At 43.3% G+C, this 16,616-nt stretch overlaps 1 protein-coding gene across 2 annotated transcripts; it reads left to right on the top strand.

Annotated features, from left to right (window-relative positions):
- The first annotated feature begins 165 nt into the window (after positions 1-165).
- Positions 166-14,747, top strand: brpf3b (bromodomain and PHD finger containing, 3b). 2 transcript variants are annotated; one of them, XM_034695626.1, is made up of 13 exons: positions 166-500; positions 2,530-4,085; positions 4,281-4,437; positions 4,606-4,737; positions 4,961-5,089; positions 7,140-7,452; positions 8,266-8,562; positions 9,250-9,852; positions 11,206-11,287; positions 11,381-11,466; positions 11,615-11,709; positions 12,743-12,897; positions 13,399-14,747. In XM_034695626.1, the coding sequence occupies exons 2-13, from the start codon at positions 2,554-2,556 to the stop codon at positions 13,580-13,582; spliced, it is 3,765 nt and encodes a 1,254-aa protein (XP_034551517.1). In that variant the 5' UTR covers positions 166-500; positions 2,530-2,553; the 3' UTR covers positions 13,583-14,747. The 2 variants fall into 2 exon arrangements, with proteins under 2 accessions (XP_034551517.1, XP_034551516.1); XM_034695625.1 differs by having other exon boundaries at positions 11,378-11,466.
- The last annotated feature ends 1,869 nt before the right edge of the window (positions 14,748-16,616 follow it).

Raw genomic sequence — 16,616 nt, 5'->3', positions numbered from 1 at the left:
TACAGCACTATATAATACATGGTATGTCGGTTTGCTCTGCCAAATTTAACTATTTTACCTTGTAGTGATAAAACATTGAAAAACAGTGCGCGCCTATACCAGCTTTATTCTGAAATGGCTAACCGGAAGTCCTGTGTTTTCACTCTGGCTAGCTTCCATTTAGCTCATATTCTAGAACCAAATAGCTAGCCAGCTAGCCGAAGGAGGCTAATATCTCCTCCTCACATAATTGGGTCGACAATAAGCTATTTCACAAACTATTAATTCAAACACGCCAATCATGTTCTCTGTAAGGGGTTTGAGTTGTCTTCTTGTCTCCCAGTCTCCGTGTTGTGAAAGCACGGCCGTGTTATAAAAGAGTGAAATAAACCGGCTGGAGCAGAAAACTGAGGCTGGCTAACGGTGGCTGTTAGCTCCGGGGCTACTGCAAGTAAGGCGACCATTACTGTCGAGGAGGCTTCACACCGCTGGGTACTTGTGTCAGTCAGTTGCCATAATAGGTAGGTTTGCTTCCCTTCATTTCTGAGTCGATTGCAAACTTTTAACAGAGTTTTAGTTCACCAGGGTTTGACTTGTTCTGCGCTGGAACTGCCCATCTTATAAAGTTAACGTTAGCAGGTTAGCTTTCCTATATCTCTAAATACTTCTCTCTGTTCTCTCATGTCAGAGCTCCAGATTTCTCACATCATTCTGTATTTTTCTCATTCAGACCCAGCCAGATGGAGTAATGATTAACTAATTCACAATAAAAACGAAATTTAACCCGTAGGAGAGACTGTAAGAGTGTTTTAAAACTGTAAATATGGCTGACATTTTACTCCCGAAATAGGGACACTGATCTGTTGAGCCCGTGACATTCTGGAAGCTGATTGGCTCCTGGCTGAGTCATTCAAAGTTTCCTGTAAGCTGATTGGCTCTTGGCTGCGTCAGTCAAAGTTTCCTGTAAGCTGATTGGATGAGCCGCTTGTGTTGTGGCTAGCTGACTGTAGTTGCCAGCAGTTTTAGATAAAGTCACGAATAATCTACAGCACAGTTTTTCTGCTCCTGTAACTCATTTTTTTTCTCAGCAAATCCGTGTAACTCTCAGTTTGACAGTCGGTAAGCTTTGTATACATTACTATATGCATTTGGCTGCTGGAGATGAGTGAGTATGACTGTAGCACGTTCAGATGTGTGAAGGAATGTGTCACTGTATGAATATTGACTATAGTCATTTACCTCTAAGTGTAAAGAAAGGCACAGAAGATTGTTTTTAAGAGAAATGACTGTATCAGAGAGTTCAAAGTCCTGTGAGCACATTTTTGGCCTGTACTGGTATTATTACAGCCATCTCTTTAAATTATACTAAGTCCTTTAATTGATTATGGTCACTGTAGGAATTTGAGCTGATGGTGTTGCATTTTAAAACTTTAAAAGAACAAGAGTAAGTGATTAATGAACAACAATGTCCTCTGTGAATGTATTATTATAGAGTGCCAGCCTTAAAGCCTTTGAAATCACCCTTTAATTGAGGTCATTATTGTGGGATACTGATGTTTGGCTGCAATAGTCTATAAGTATGGGTGTAACGACTCTTTTTAACAACGATTCGATTCGTATCATGATTCATGGTTGCCGATACGATTAAAGGACGATATTGTTTCATTTAGAACGATACGATCCGAAATGATTCAGTGACTTGAAATTGATTCAGTAACTTTTCAGCCTAAAATTCAACCAGTGTGACTGTGAAATAAATCCCTTGATACTGGACAGTCCTAGATTCCTGTTGTTGTGATGTTTTTCACCCAAGCCGAGTTTTGTCCTAGTCTCTGACTAAACATGCTGGCGAGGCCTGAGGCTTCTGCAGAGGGGAAGGCTACCAGAGGTGCTTGGACGGGTGGCGTTGTGTGAAATCCCATGGCGCCTTAGTAGGTGGTTGGATAGATTTGTGGTGTTGCCGTGATACTTTACTTGACCCTTCCATATCCTACAAACAGCGAGCGACTTATTTAGAACATCTCCATCTTTGCAAAAGCCAAAGTGTTTCCACACGCTGGACCGCAATGGTGGCTTGATCATTTCTCTCTCGCCGACTTCTCCTCTGTCATCCGCCATGCTATGTTTAGTTGTCTGCTGGCACGTGGCGATGACATCACAGACAGGCAGCCTGAATTGAGTAACGTTTAACATCTTTATCCTTAAAAGTGCAAAAAAACACATCCATATAAAGTCTGCTGTGCTTAAATCAAATGTGTTATTTCCTAGTATCTATTACCTTTTAAAACGATGTTAGATCAATATATGTCGTCCAGAAGGCCAACTTGCCGAGCACAGATCAATGTAGTCGGATCATAGGAATATAAATGGATACATTGATGTAGTAGATGAATCGTTACACCCCGATCTGTAAGGTATTTCATGAATCAGCTACACATTATTGATCATATGATACTTTTTCAATATACTGTAGGATTATCCATTCCTTATTCTGAAAGTTGTTTAACTTCAAAGTTGTTCTTATAGTGTCTTTCCTTTCTGATCCAACAGGAGGGAAAGTGAGATTGGTGGCCTATGAGGAAGCCACGTCGAAAAGGCCAAGTGGCTGCAGGAGGAGGTGGAGAAGATTTCAAAAAGTCCAATGGGACCGTTGGTGGGCGTGGGGCTGCCCGCCAGCGATCCCCCTCCCCTTACAGCCTCAAAGCCTCCCCAAGCAGAGAAACCCTGTCTTATGCTCAAGCCCAGAAGGTGGTGGAGGTGGAACTTGATGGAAGGCTCCACCGCATTTCCATTCTGGAGCCCTTGGAGGTCATCACTGAAGATGAGATGAAGGCTCAGGACATTAGTGAGTGTAACAGCAACAAGGAGAACAGTGAACAGCCATCGACTCCCACCAGCAGTGCCCAAACAGCCCGCAAAGCATCCACACCCCGAGGTCGCAGGAGAGACTCCAAATGTCCTCCTGTCAAGTCATCTCCACCTTCTAAGAACCACTGTTCCAATTCTCATCCGCCAACACCTGAAAAGGTAAACGCGTCACACCACAACCTCCCTGAACCCAAATTTCGTGTGCTGGAAACCTTCACACCAGTTAAGGCAGAACCTCTTCCCGCGGCGTATTACCGTTACATTGAACGTCCGGCTGAGGAGCTGGAGGCTGAGGCAGAGTATGACATGGATGAAGAGGACACCGCCTGGCTGGACATGGTGAATACAGGCCGGTCATCGGAAGGTTACACTGCTGTCTCGCAGGACACCTTTGAGCTGCTGGTGGACCGCATGGAGGAGGAGGCGTACCGGGAAGCTCGCAGTCGGGCTCCCTCTCAGACTACTGTAGACGACGATGCCTTCTGCTGCGTGTGCCTAGATGACGAGTGCCTCAACAGCAACGTCATCCTTTTCTGCGACTCCTGCAACCTGGCTGTGCACCAGGAGTGTTACGGAGTGCCCTACATACCCGAGGGCCAGTGGCTGTGCCGCTGCTGCCTCCAGTCCCCTCAGAAACCTGTAGACTGTGTTCTGTGTCCAAACCGTGGTGGCGCCTTCAAGCAGACCAGCGATGGTCGTTGGGCCCACGTGGTCTGTGCTATCTGGATTCCTGAAGTCTGCTTTGCCAATACTGTTTTTCTAGAACCAGTGGAAGGGGTCAATAACATTCCCCCAGCACGCTGGAAGCTGACGTGCTACCTGTGCAAGCAGAAAGGACGAGGTGCTTCAATTCAGTGTCACAAAGCTAACTGTTACACTGCGTTTCATGTCACGTGTGCGCAGCGTGCAGGACTCTTTATGAAGATAGATCCTGTGAGAGAGACAAACGTCAATGGGACCACCTTCTCGGTAAAGAAGACAGCTTTCTGTGAGGCCCATTCACCACCAGGACAAGAGAGCGCCTCAGACGAGGAGAGTGAAGGAAGAGTGGTGGGGAGCAGAGGGAGGGCTAGTAGAGGAAGAAGCGCCTACACACAAGGTCCTATAACACCCAAAAAAGGCAGAAAGTCTGAGGACGATGCCAAGACGGACAAAAAGAAAGGGAAGAAGGGAGCAGAGTCAACAGAGCAACACAACACTTCACCACAAGTGACAGTGCCTCAGATACCCACAAGCAGGTTAGAGTTTAATTTGATCAAAACATCCTGACATTTATTGTTGTTATTTTTTAATTGATTTGATCAAATTTTTCAGTTTTGTTAGTCAGTTTACAACAGTACACGCAACACACGTGCAACATACACTCTGTTGGAGACACCTGAGTTTATGTCGATGAATGTTTAAGACCAACTTTGATCTGTCTGTTTGTGTAGGCTAACTATTATATGCAAAGGAATCCTATTCCAGAGGAAAAACCAGTTCATGCAGAGGCTTCACAACTACTGGTTACTGAAGCGTCAGTCGAGGAATGGTGTGCCGCTGGTCCGGCGTTTGCACTCAAATATCCAGACCCAAAGGAATACTGAACCGGTGAGGGCAGGAAACTGAAACACAGCCTTTGTCGTCTGTGACTGTTTTGTGTTTGTCTTTAGTGTTTTTAACATGGCAAACAAGTTTTAAATCTAACGGCTGACTTTAAATACATTTCTGATTGTGTTTCTACAATGACGTTTTTTAATAATTTGCTTTTCTTTGTAGCCCGAGGTGGATGAGAAGGTTTCTGCTGCAAGAGAAGCACTAAGATACTGGCAGAAGCTGCGGCATGACCTGGAGAAAGCTCGGCTGCTGGTAGAGCTCATACGCAAGAGGGAGAAACTGAAACGAGAACAGGTATCTCATACGCTCAGAGGCATTCAGACTAACTGTATTTCATATTCAGGCTTTTGACAGTTCAGTATAAAGTTAATTTAACAATAAATCACTCTCAGGTCGGCTTCATATTGATTCTCTTCTCTCTAGCACTTGGCAGCCTGTAAAATGTGCCTGAATTCTTTATTGTAATGGAAACTTCGACTCTCTTTAACATGGCATTCAAATCCTCTAACGTCTCCAGGTCAAAGTTCACCAAGCAAATCTGGAGATGCAGCTGACCCCGATGTTGATGCTGCTCCGCTCCACCTTGGAGCAGCTACAGGAGAAGGACTCAGGCCAGATCTTTGCAGAGCCAGTCGACATCAAGGAGGTCAGACACATTGCTGATACAACACTGAGACCAGAAGCATGCACATTCTGTACTAACCTTAAACTACTTATTTAAAACATAACAAATGTTACTTTAGTGAAACATGGGACTCTCCTGGTAATATGAACAGGGCTTAAAGTACTCAGGCATGGTGCTGGATTTCCAGCGTATGGAAATTTGTACAGGTGCAAACCAAAACGGTTCATGTAGAACTAAAGTTAATGCACTTCCAAGGTCCCCACACAGACTGAAAACAGGAACACACCAAACACATTGGGTGCGTAGCCCGTCATGTAGGCTACTAAAACATTGGTTTCAGGACAGTGACTTCTCAACGAGTCACCTAACAACACAGTTTTGTTTCTGTCTTCACCTGTGATCGGTTTTGTGCTGTGAGCTCAAACAGAGCAGATCCAGTGATCATCAGTGTGTGTGTTAGTGAGGAGTGCCATGTGTGTCGGCTGTACAGAGCAGAGAGTGCACTCAGTGCTGAGTGGATAGTCCCGTAATATTGCAGAAAAATTCACATCAAGCCTCTTTCGGTTTCATAGTAAACAAAACTAACATTAGCGTTCAGCTAGCCTTTCCGTTACTAGTGGTTTCAGCAGAGTAGCTGATGTTAAGAGTAGTAAACAGTGGTGCGTGGCGTTCCTGTGTGTGTTTTAGTGTGCATGTGTGTTTTAGTGTGCGTATGTGTCAGCATGACCTCACATCTACAAGTAAACCAGCAACCATAAATATTCAGCAGAGTTATTTCTTCATAACGTGACCATTTAGTTACTGATATTTACTCATCAAATGGAATTTTTTTTTGCATTTGAGGCTTGGCGATGCACTATTCTATTATTTCATGTATGTTAATATTTTTCAATAATATTTTGTCAAGTAATATTTTACTTAAGTTGTAAAAAAAAAAAAAAGAAGAAGAAATCTCAATAGGCCTACAAGTCTTAGTTGATGCTGCACTTCAGACCTTCAGTTCTTAAAGTTCCCAATGAAGGAATATCAAGTTTAATATATAAAAATGTACCAAACAGACGTTTTAATATTGAGTACCGAATCAAATTTTTTGTGTACTATGTATGGATGGTATGGATTGAGGAAAAGGGTGGAAATGGAGAGCCGGGTTCAAGGAGATCAGTGTATGGCTGCAGCGGGAAGAAAGAGCTTGTTGGCCATGAATCGGATGCCTGTCAGACTTTCGGTTTGTGTTATCTGTTCATCATTAAGGCCCGCCCCTAAATAAAAATAACATATTTGGCACATAATTTTTCTTCACTTTAAGCCCTGTATAAAGACACTATGGGTTTATTTTCTTTCCAGCAGGTAATTTAATTTAATTTTGTTCCTCAAAAATTCTTTTGTAATAATCATTTTCCAATTTCTGCAACTAAGCAAAATGAAAAGGGAGAATAATCAATACACAACTAAAACCAAAACATGGCTCCATAGCTGCTGAATTTACTGGAAAACAGTAAAATGAATGACTCACAACAGAAGATTTGGGTTCACTTTCCTTGGTCCACTCGTCTGAGGTGCATGTGAGACGGTTTGAGCCCAGTGATGTGTCATACATGCAGAAATCCTTTTTTTGCAGGTTATTTTCGATATAAGCCAGAGAATTGCTGCAACAGTCATTCACTAATGATGTCTGCAAGAAAAATTATCTTATTTGGGGTGCTGTTTGCGTAGCAGTTCGAGTGCTGTGGTCCTCATCACAGAGGTCGCTGGTTAGACTCCTGGCCACTACCATCTGCTGCACATTTTCCCCCATTCTCTGCTCCCCACATTTCCTGTCTGTCTTCAGCCTCCCTGTCCAATAAAGGCAAAAATGCTCAAGAAAAAAAAACTATGCATTATTCTGAGCTGGGTAGCCTGAGGTAGCTCCATCCAGTTAGCACAGGTATGAGACATTAGAAGAATAAACATTCGAGCTGCTGAGTCGAGCATCTACCACATTTTCCCACCTGTCCAGGTTTTTTCACTCCACTTTGTACTGCATTTCTAGCATGGGTCCATCCTAATCATTAAGTTTTGTTTTGTTCTTTAGGTCCCAGACTACCTTGAGTTCATCAGCCAGCCCATGGACTTCTCCACAATGTGCTCAAAGCTGGAAAGTCATGCCTACCGCTCAGTGTCTGACCTGGAGACTGATTTCAACTTGATGGTGTCCAACTGCCTCCTGTACAACAACAAGGACACCGTCTTCCACCGGGCAGCGCTGCGTCTTCGAGATTTAGGGGGAGCCGTACTGCGCCATGCCCAACGACAAGCTACCAACACTGGCCTGGACTTGGACACGGGCATGCTGCTTCCAGAGTCCCCGCAGAAAAGAGACTTTTACAGCTGCACCTGGGAGGACAGTAAGTCACAGCTATGATAATGAAAAGGGAATCTAAACGTAGATCATTTGTACTTAAGATAGAGAGATATATGACACCCTCTCTTAAGATTTGATTATGAGGTCTGTGATCCAGTACATTTTAGAAACAGGCTGGCTCCGGAATTACCAGAAACCACATACACACCTATTCAAAGAGGCCGATCTTTACAGCAGAAATAAACATGTTTACAGTTTACAAAAGTTTACAGTTTACAAAAGACAAGTGTAGTCTGGATAGCTCATTCATCGATCGTACACTGTAGGGGAGTGAATTTTTTCTAACGTGGCAATTTCAAAGATGTTAAGATTACGAGTTTTCCATTCCGATAGGCACAGCTGACTTTACTGACAGGCGGGAACACTGTAGCTGTTGGCTAGGAGGCTCCAAGCCTGCTGTGTGTAGAGCTGGACGGCATGACATTAGGATGTGTTCCAAAATGTATCCACCCCATTTTCATACATGCCAGCGGGGGATCTAAATGACCTCCCACCATAATCCCAACGTGAAGTAGAATTATAACCTAATCTATCAACACGAAACAGACACTATAAGCTCTTTAACTGAAGAATTGATGTCACAGCTGTTTCATTTTATCACATTTACATTGTAAAGGTGAGTCTGAGCTGGTTCAGTAAAATAATTTGACTCTTTTTTTTGTGGAGATCAGCATTAGTTGGCTTGTTAATCAGCCTCAGTTACGAAAACAACAGCATTAAACTTCCATTTTTTGTACCTTATTAGAACATGCACGCCAACTTCACTGTTAACTTTCTCCTCCTCTACTGTGTCCAGTCGACAGCGTGTTGGACCCAAACAACCGGCTCCACATGAGCGTCGAGGAACAGCTGAAGGAGCTCTTAGAGAAAATGGACTTTGTCACGTCTATGAGATGCAGCGGTGCACGGACGAAACGCATCCGCCTGCTCCGTCGAGAGATCACGAACATCCGCAGACAGGGACAGAACCCCCGCTACGGCCTTTTCAACGGACATCTGAAAGAGGAAGACGACGATGAGGAAGACGAGGAGGAGGAGGAAGATGACAACAAAGACACCAAGGCAGATAATGGCCGGTCGTCTTCATACAAAGGTGGGTTTTAAAGAGCACTGATGTTTCAGCAGTATGAAATTGCCAAATGCATGAAGCTTTTGAAAGCCTCTTTTTTTTAATGAGACCAGTTGTGAACATGAGCTAACGGAACATTGTCCTCAGGTAATTGAGCCAGGGTCCCCCCCACGCACCAACCCCAACCACCCCACTGTCTCCAGTCTAGTAAGTAGGGGCCCACAGAGTCTCGTTAGCCATGGCTGCCTCACAACTCCTCTCTCCCAGTGCACTCTATGTCTGCACCTCTTTTTTACATCAATCTCATGGACTCACCACTCTCCATTGGCCACATACAGTCATGCCATACCATCCCACCTCTGACTGCAGGATAGTCCAGTCCACCAGTTTCTTACTACTATAGAAGAGGGTGACACAGCGCCTCTGGTCTGTGTCAGTGAGTCGTAAAGTTCTGCCATGTTACCATGCTGCGGGTGTTCAGTTGTGAGAGCAAAGTTATCTCCTCACTCGTCTTCATAGGGCCTTCCATGTCTCCAGAAAACCTCAGCTTCCTCTGTGCTGTGGTCAGACTGTTAGAACTAAATGTAGCTCATTCTTAAGTGACACCATTTTCCAGTGTGACTACAACGACGCCACATTACACTACATACTAAATGGGCAATCATTCTGAATGAACTAAATCTAACTCATGTTTCTCCTTTCAACTTCCAGAAGATCTGAAATCTACATCACCACCGACACTGGAACCAACAGGTCCGACTCCACCTCCACGACAGGGGGACACACCTCTGGAGCCGCCCACCCTGCGGCCAATCACAGGGGAGCCCAAGACCCCCAACTGGGCCTGCAAACGCCTGAAGATGGATGGAGACCTCTCAGGCAGCACCACAGAGAACAATAATTGCACTAAAGCTGAGGAGCGGCCAGTGTCACCGCCTCCCATTTTGCACAGCCAAGGACAGGTGGTGGCAAACGGCCTGCCGGAGCTCAGCACCCCCCCACGGCCCACCATAGCCGGGGTCGGACGTAGAACCTCTGTGCTGTTCAAGAAGGCAAAGAATGGAGCTAAGCTGTTCAGAGAGAGAGACAGTGTTATGATGAACGGAAAGGGACCCCAGGACAACAACACGAGTGACCCCCCTACTGCACCCAGCTCCACAGCAAGTACCCCGTCCACCACACCCCTGTCCACTCCATCCAAGACCCAACAGAAAAGTCCCGGACCACCAACCATCAATGAGAAATGTACCCCCATTCGGGAAACATGCTCAGACAGTGAGCTGGAGAAGACATCAAATCACACACTGGAAAGTGGTGAGAACCTTCGATCACTTCCTGAAGTTAGACTCCTTCACTCAGGGTGATGTTTCACTTAGATTGCCATTGAATTATATAACATGACAGTCAGCAAACTACGTGACCTACATAGTGAATCCGAAGTGCTTCTTGTGAAACTTTGTCTGTTTCATAATATGAAACCAAAACGTTGACAGTTTGGTAAAGTTTAGGCATCAAAAGTTTGTTTGATTCATGAATACTTTTGGTGCAGGCTGAAACAAAGATCTGTAAGCCTAATAGATGTATCAATTCAGACTTGTATTATATTTTTATTTACTATCATGGTTGAACATTCAGGTAAAATCTGCAGAGAAGTTTCTTGGTTAAACTCGTTCCTGCAGTAAATAACTTGGAGCTGAAATAACACTGCAGTTTGTTTTAAATCAGTACGCTGACTCTTTGTGATTAATACAGAGCTTTTTTGTTTTAGTTTTGTTTGTCTGTCTCAGGGGTTCCCAAACTATTCAGCCCCCACTCTCCCTCAGAGTGATTTAATGTGGCTTCATTTAGCTGGTCTGCAGAAAGTTACTTATTAGTTACTTATTAGTAACTAACTAACTTAGAAAGTTAGTTATTTCAAGTTTAGCTACTATTTTGTCAATATCTTTTATTATAATGGGTAAAATGTACTAATGTTAGATAACTTAAAAAAAAATAAAAAAAATAAAAACATTCTGGAGGACATCTCACGACCCCACATTAGTGTCTCGAGACCCCCCAGGGGGTCCTGACCCACACTTTGGGAACCTGTGGTCGATCTCATAAGACCAGAGAAGACCCAATGTAAACTAAGGCTAATGGTTAAAGACCTGTTTGTAATGAAATAGGAAGTCTGATGAAACTTGTTGACTTCATCTGTGTTTATCGACCAGTTCACACACCTGAAGTGTTAAAGTACAAACGATGACAGCCAGACGGTTAATAATGTGAAGGATGTTTGTCTGGATATGGTTTCTCAGTAAGTACAGTTAAAGTTAGCCTCTCTCTTCTTCCAGTGATAAAGAGCTCTCTTCAACCTTACATCTATCATCTGTTTTTCCTTAAAGGTGCTTTGTGCTCTTGATCTTATCTTTGTTATGAGGAGACAAAGCATGCTTCCTGATCACAGCATAGAAGCCTCAATGCACCTGATCAACAGAACACACAATCAATCTTAATCTACTCGTAGAAACGTATTTCTTTTTTAGCCATGTTTGTTATAGCGCTGTATTTTGAGGTTTTATTCATTGTGACTGAGATAACCCAAAGATATCTTTGCTTAGATTTATTCTCTTCTGATCCCGTTATTTTGTAATAAGCTGATCAGCGATTTCCTTCCTCTCCTTTCAGGACTGACCAACGGCTTCAATAAGCACAAAGACGGCGGGTCCGACTCTGACTACAGCCCTTGTCCAGTCCTTCACAAAGAAATGTAAGACATGTTGGATCAGTTTCCAGTGTTTGCTTGATTATAGTGAATGTGAATGACAGTACACTGACAGAACAACACACTGTCTTGCAGCAGCTCACCTCCCAAACGAAGCCTCGGAAAACCGTCTCTTTCCAAAGTTCCCTTCCTGGACATCGTGAACGGAGACTTGGACTACACCAGTATGTTTGTTTTCTGTTTGAACCCTGTCTGTCTCTTACACATGTACCTCATACACAGAACACCATAATGTCAATATGTACACATACATCTCTTGGAGATTTTCTGCGTATTCATTTTGTTTCTTCAATGATTGTTGTGAATTTTTAGGCAATGGAGGCCAGATGTCTGAGGATGATACGGAGCTGGAGCCGCTACAACTGGTGTGGGCCAAGTGTCGGGGATATCCCTCCTATCCTGCTCTGGTAACTCCTCATTCTACCTGAAACGACTGAAACACAGTTTTTTATGTGCCTTTTAAGCCTTTTATAGTTCTGCGTTGAATCAACAGTGTAGCCTACGCCGTAGGTCAATGTAGCTCCCGGTCCCCTCGGCGGCATTGTATTTTCCGCTCTTACAGCCCCGCCAGGGTCCCTGACATCGGCCTTGTATTTCATCTCCTCCTCTCTATTCTTCTTGTAATCATGTCTGTATGATATACAGCAACATGTATCAGCTGTAGATTAACATAACACGCTCTGAATCTCTGTGGAAAAGTACAAACAAAAAATGTAGCAGGCCCGGAACAGGTGACCTGACTATCAGAGAGACCACACTGCATTTTGGGGGAATATTGCTGCGCGTCACGGACACATCAACGCACAAGTATGTGGTGCTCATGTCCGTGTTGACCACTGTTGCATAGGGGCAACACAGAAGTACAAACCAGCCTTTACGAGGTGGTGATGCGCAGTTTACAAGAGGTATTAATCAGACCTTCAACACAGTACAATGTCATTTAGATTCTTCAAGTGTACTATCAAGATCCAAAGACGGGCCCTGCTACTGATAGGAGCAGATATCCTTCCTCATTTCGACGGGCTTACAGAGAGAAATGTTTGTTGTATTTCTAGAGCATCTCGCCTTGAAATTATGTTTGGTTTTTGCATGTGGCATCAGTCAAACTTTCGTTGTTCTGAAATAAAATATGTCCAGATAGCTGATTAATTCCAGAAACAGAAGTTAGTGCCCTTACCATCTACCCGGTATAACGTAGCGTACTGTGACACAGAAGAACAAGAATCCATAACAAAGCTTCTCAAATGATGCTTTGATTTATGCACTCCCTATTCATGGATGATATTGGATATTTGAACACTCGTTTAATCCATGTTTACAGATCGATGGGTTGTTAAAGCTGTGTTAAATACAGAAGGCAGACTGGGGCCACTGAACATCTGTTTGCAGTGCTACAAACAGAACCAATGACCCTCCGAGGCTGACTGTGTGTGTTTTCAGGTCATCGACCCAGAGATGCCCGAGGAAGGCCTGCTGCACAACGGGGTGCCCATCCCTGTCCCACCCAAAGAAGTCCTCCACCTGGGCGAGCAGAGGCAGGAGGAGACCAACGACAGGCTCTACCTGGTGCTGTTCTTTGACAACAAGCGGACATGGTGAGAGTCAGACATGCTCATTGTAACAGCCTGAACAATGTGTTGTTTAAAATCCACAACAATTTTACCAAGAGATTAACAGATTACTGTCACAGCAGCCTTTACTGGATGGAAGTATCTCTCTCTGTGTTGATTGTGTACTCATAATGCTGCAGAATGGTGCACAAAGGTACCGAGGGAGCTGCTTACATCATTAAAAATGTTTCACATTGTTATATGCTGATAAAAACTTCTCTGATTACTGCATTTCATCTACCAATGAGAGACCCTGACTGAGGATATCACTCAGGATCTACAGCATTATTTTATTTTAAATATATATATATGATATTTGTAAATGATATTGATCTGTTTTAATGTTCTGTAGTTGTATGTTTAAACACACAGACTTTAAAGACAGATAGATGTACAGAGATCTGAACCAAACAGGTCTAAAGTCACCTCCTTGACCCCTCTCCTCAGAGACTCATGTAGCCTGTTTTTCTGTCTTGGTTTCTGCAGGCAGTGGCTCCCACGGGACAAGGTGACACGCCTGGGTGTAGACGACACAGCAGACAAGCTGCGTATAATGGAGGGACGCAAGACCAGCATCCGCAAGTCGGTCCAGGTGGCGTACGACCGAGCCATGATCCACCAGAGCAGGGTCAGCCACAACCACGGCTTTGTGGCCTCTAACTACCTGTAGAGGGCGACAGTGAGCCCTGTGTGCTCCCTAAATCAGCCACTATGCATTTCTCCTTCGTCTTAAAGCAGCAGGTGGGCAGAGTCCTGCTGCGAGCTGAATTTGTATTCACACTGTGGTCTGAAGAGGTTGCTGTGGCAGCACAGAGTCCTGAACTGCAGTTCTTTACCAAACCACTAGTGTGCGACACACAGAGCTGTGCTGATTGCCTTTATGTCGTCCTCGTTGATGTGGAGCTCTGATGAATGACGGCACCTTTAGGTTCCAAGATGCTGTGGTCAGTAAGAGTTAGATCACTGATCAGGTGTGTATCAAGGTACCTGCTTACTCCACCTGGATGTGCTGCAGGTGTGTGTCTGGATCACATGTAAAAGAATTCCCCTTTATTTTGTACAATGCTACTGCCAAGGAATCAAATTGTCAGAAAAGAGATTTGACATATTTATATGAGACGCAGAAGACTTATGAATGGATCACTGCCATCTTTTATACAATAGCTTTTTACATTTTAATCTTTTACAAAGACACTTGTATATTATAAAGGCACACTTTGTGTACATATGTACGTGTATTATCAAACCCAATTTAATTTAATGTTGCTGTTTTTAAAATGCGTATTTCAATCAACCCACACGGGGCAAAGCGAGGCTGTGTATATTTGTGAACATAAAATAATTCCTGACTTGCTGCAACTTCTTAGCTTGTCTCTGATGTAATTTCATTGTGCTGTGTGTGTATGTGTGTGTGTACATTCAGAGCATACAACACAATGAGCCATTGTTCTTTATATTTGAATTCTCTTTTTGATACAGAGAGAAATAATTTATTTATGGAAGACAGAATTTTAGAAATAAAGCTATATTGGTTTAAGTGGAGGATTAAATCGTATTTAAAGTAGAGTGAGGTTTTAAAAACATGCAGCCAACATTTTAACCCACAAGTTCACGTGTTTGGTTTGATGTTGATGATTTGAGTCAAAACTGAGCATCATTCACTGACCCCCCAGAAGAGTCTATTTATTGTCCAGAGCCCCATTTTATCAAATGGAAAATACACCTTTATAAGCTTGTACTACATGCATATTTTACCTGCTCACCAAATATTTTGTCTGAACCAGTATTTCCACATTTTGGGAATATGCTCTATTAAAAACTTTTTGAGATACTTACCTGCAGCTTCATGTTTTTACTTCTTACAGCCAAACGTGAGTTCAGAGGCTTTTACTCTGAAGCTGGATTCAGAGTATGTGAAGTGGGGTAATCCGGTGGTTTTAGGGCTAAGACCGTGTTTCATTTCACCATGGTAACTTTTGTACACATGACCTGCACTGGAGCAGCATGAGGGGAACCGATCATAAGGGGAACATGAGGGTTCACAGACTGATTACTTTGACTCTTCTGAAATATTTTATGTGCTTCTTACTGACATCCAGCTACACTGACTGATTAAAGTTTTACTTCTGTTAGTTCAAAGTTGTGAAACTTAGTCTCCAAACCGCTTTGGATTATATTTCTATGAGCCTTAATTTCAGAGTTTCCCACCGGCGAGGAGTTTTGTAAAGCATTGGTGGATTTTAGCTGTGAAGCTTGTAGACTGGATTATTGGTTTACCTTCTTTCTATTACGATAACTTAAATAATTTCGCAGTTTTCCTCTCATTTTCTTTAACATGTTCTGCTGCCAAAGATTTCATGTTGTGTTATTGGTCATAAACTGCAAATAACCTCATCTTTTGCTTGAACACACTCATTGAATCCTTTATCAGTTCATTAACATCATGTGACTGCTTAGTTTCTCTGAGGCTTAGTTAAACTTTGAACCAGGCTGCACACAATAATGAACGTGGTCACCTTAATATCCCTGTTGGTTGTGAGCTATTGGTTTGAAATCTTTAGTTAGGTACTTCAGTAAAGTAAGTTTCTTTAGAACTAGAAGTAAACATATTTGGATTGGAAGATAACTAAATCAACACCGACTAACACCATGAACTATTCAAGAAGACTTAATGAAGTGACTGAGACCAGCAAGTCATCAGGAAATGTTTTCTGATGAATCAGTTTAACTCGGGCTGTATAAATAATGGACGTAGTATCCGTGACATCACCCATCTGTTTCTGAAGCGCAGTAATGAAGCCAATCGTGGAAATGTTGAACTCAACCTAACTTCTGTCGCGGTAAAGAGGCAGGCTTTGAGCCTCCTCATACAGTTTTCCCGCCTGTCAATCAAGTCAGCTGTGCCTCTCAAAATGGAAAACTCATAACCTTAACATCTTCAAAATTGCCACGTTATGAATAAATTCGCCCCTCGTACAGTGTGTGCCGACCGAGAAATTAGCTATCCAGACTACACTCGTCTTTTGTACCAGGCTGTAAACATGTTTATTTATTCTGTAAAGATCGGCTTTGTTAAATGGGTGTGTATGTGGTTTCCGGTACTTCTGGAGCCAGCCTCAAGCAGACACTCAAGGAACTGCAGTTTTTAACACTTCTGCATTGTCTTCAATTCTTGCGGCCAGATGTTGCCGCTTGGTTTAACTGAGGAGTAGAGTAATTATCAAATAGACTTCTAGAAAATCAGACTTGTTTTTACGACCAGTTGAGTCGCCCCCTGCAGGATTAGGCCACTGCATCATCAATCAACTGGTGTACTCCAGAGTTGAAAACTGAAGCTTATGCAAGAGTGCAAAAAACACAGTACCTCAAGTGTCCACTTGAGGCTGTCTCCTGAAGCCCAGAAAAACCCAACTGAGAGTTATGCATCATCAGGCATAATTAGGGGTGTGACTAATTGACTGACGGCTGGGACGTTGTAGCCGTTTGGATGGCAGCTACGCTGTGGCCTCATCTTCACCTCTGTGTTAATTTCTCGAGTGGTTGAAAGTTAGTCCGAGTCAGCATTTCCATCATGGTGACCGACATCTTTGGGCTTCATTATGCATCTTCAGAAAGGTGTGGGTGCAACCTCTGTGATTATGCCCATGTGTTCACAGTTATGGGGTCAATTATAAATTTGGAGACTAAGCCCACCTCCTTTTTTC

This window comes from Notolabrus celidotus, chromosome 11, assembly GCF_009762535.1.
Source record: "Notolabrus celidotus isolate fNotCel1 chromosome 11, fNotCel1.pri, whole genome shotgun sequence".
In the NCBI taxonomy this organism is placed as follows: Eukaryota; Metazoa; Chordata; class Actinopteri; order Labriformes; family Labridae; genus Notolabrus; species Notolabrus celidotus.
Note: the sequence above shows the minus strand (reverse complement) of the source record. Positions and strands in the feature narration are given on the sequence as shown.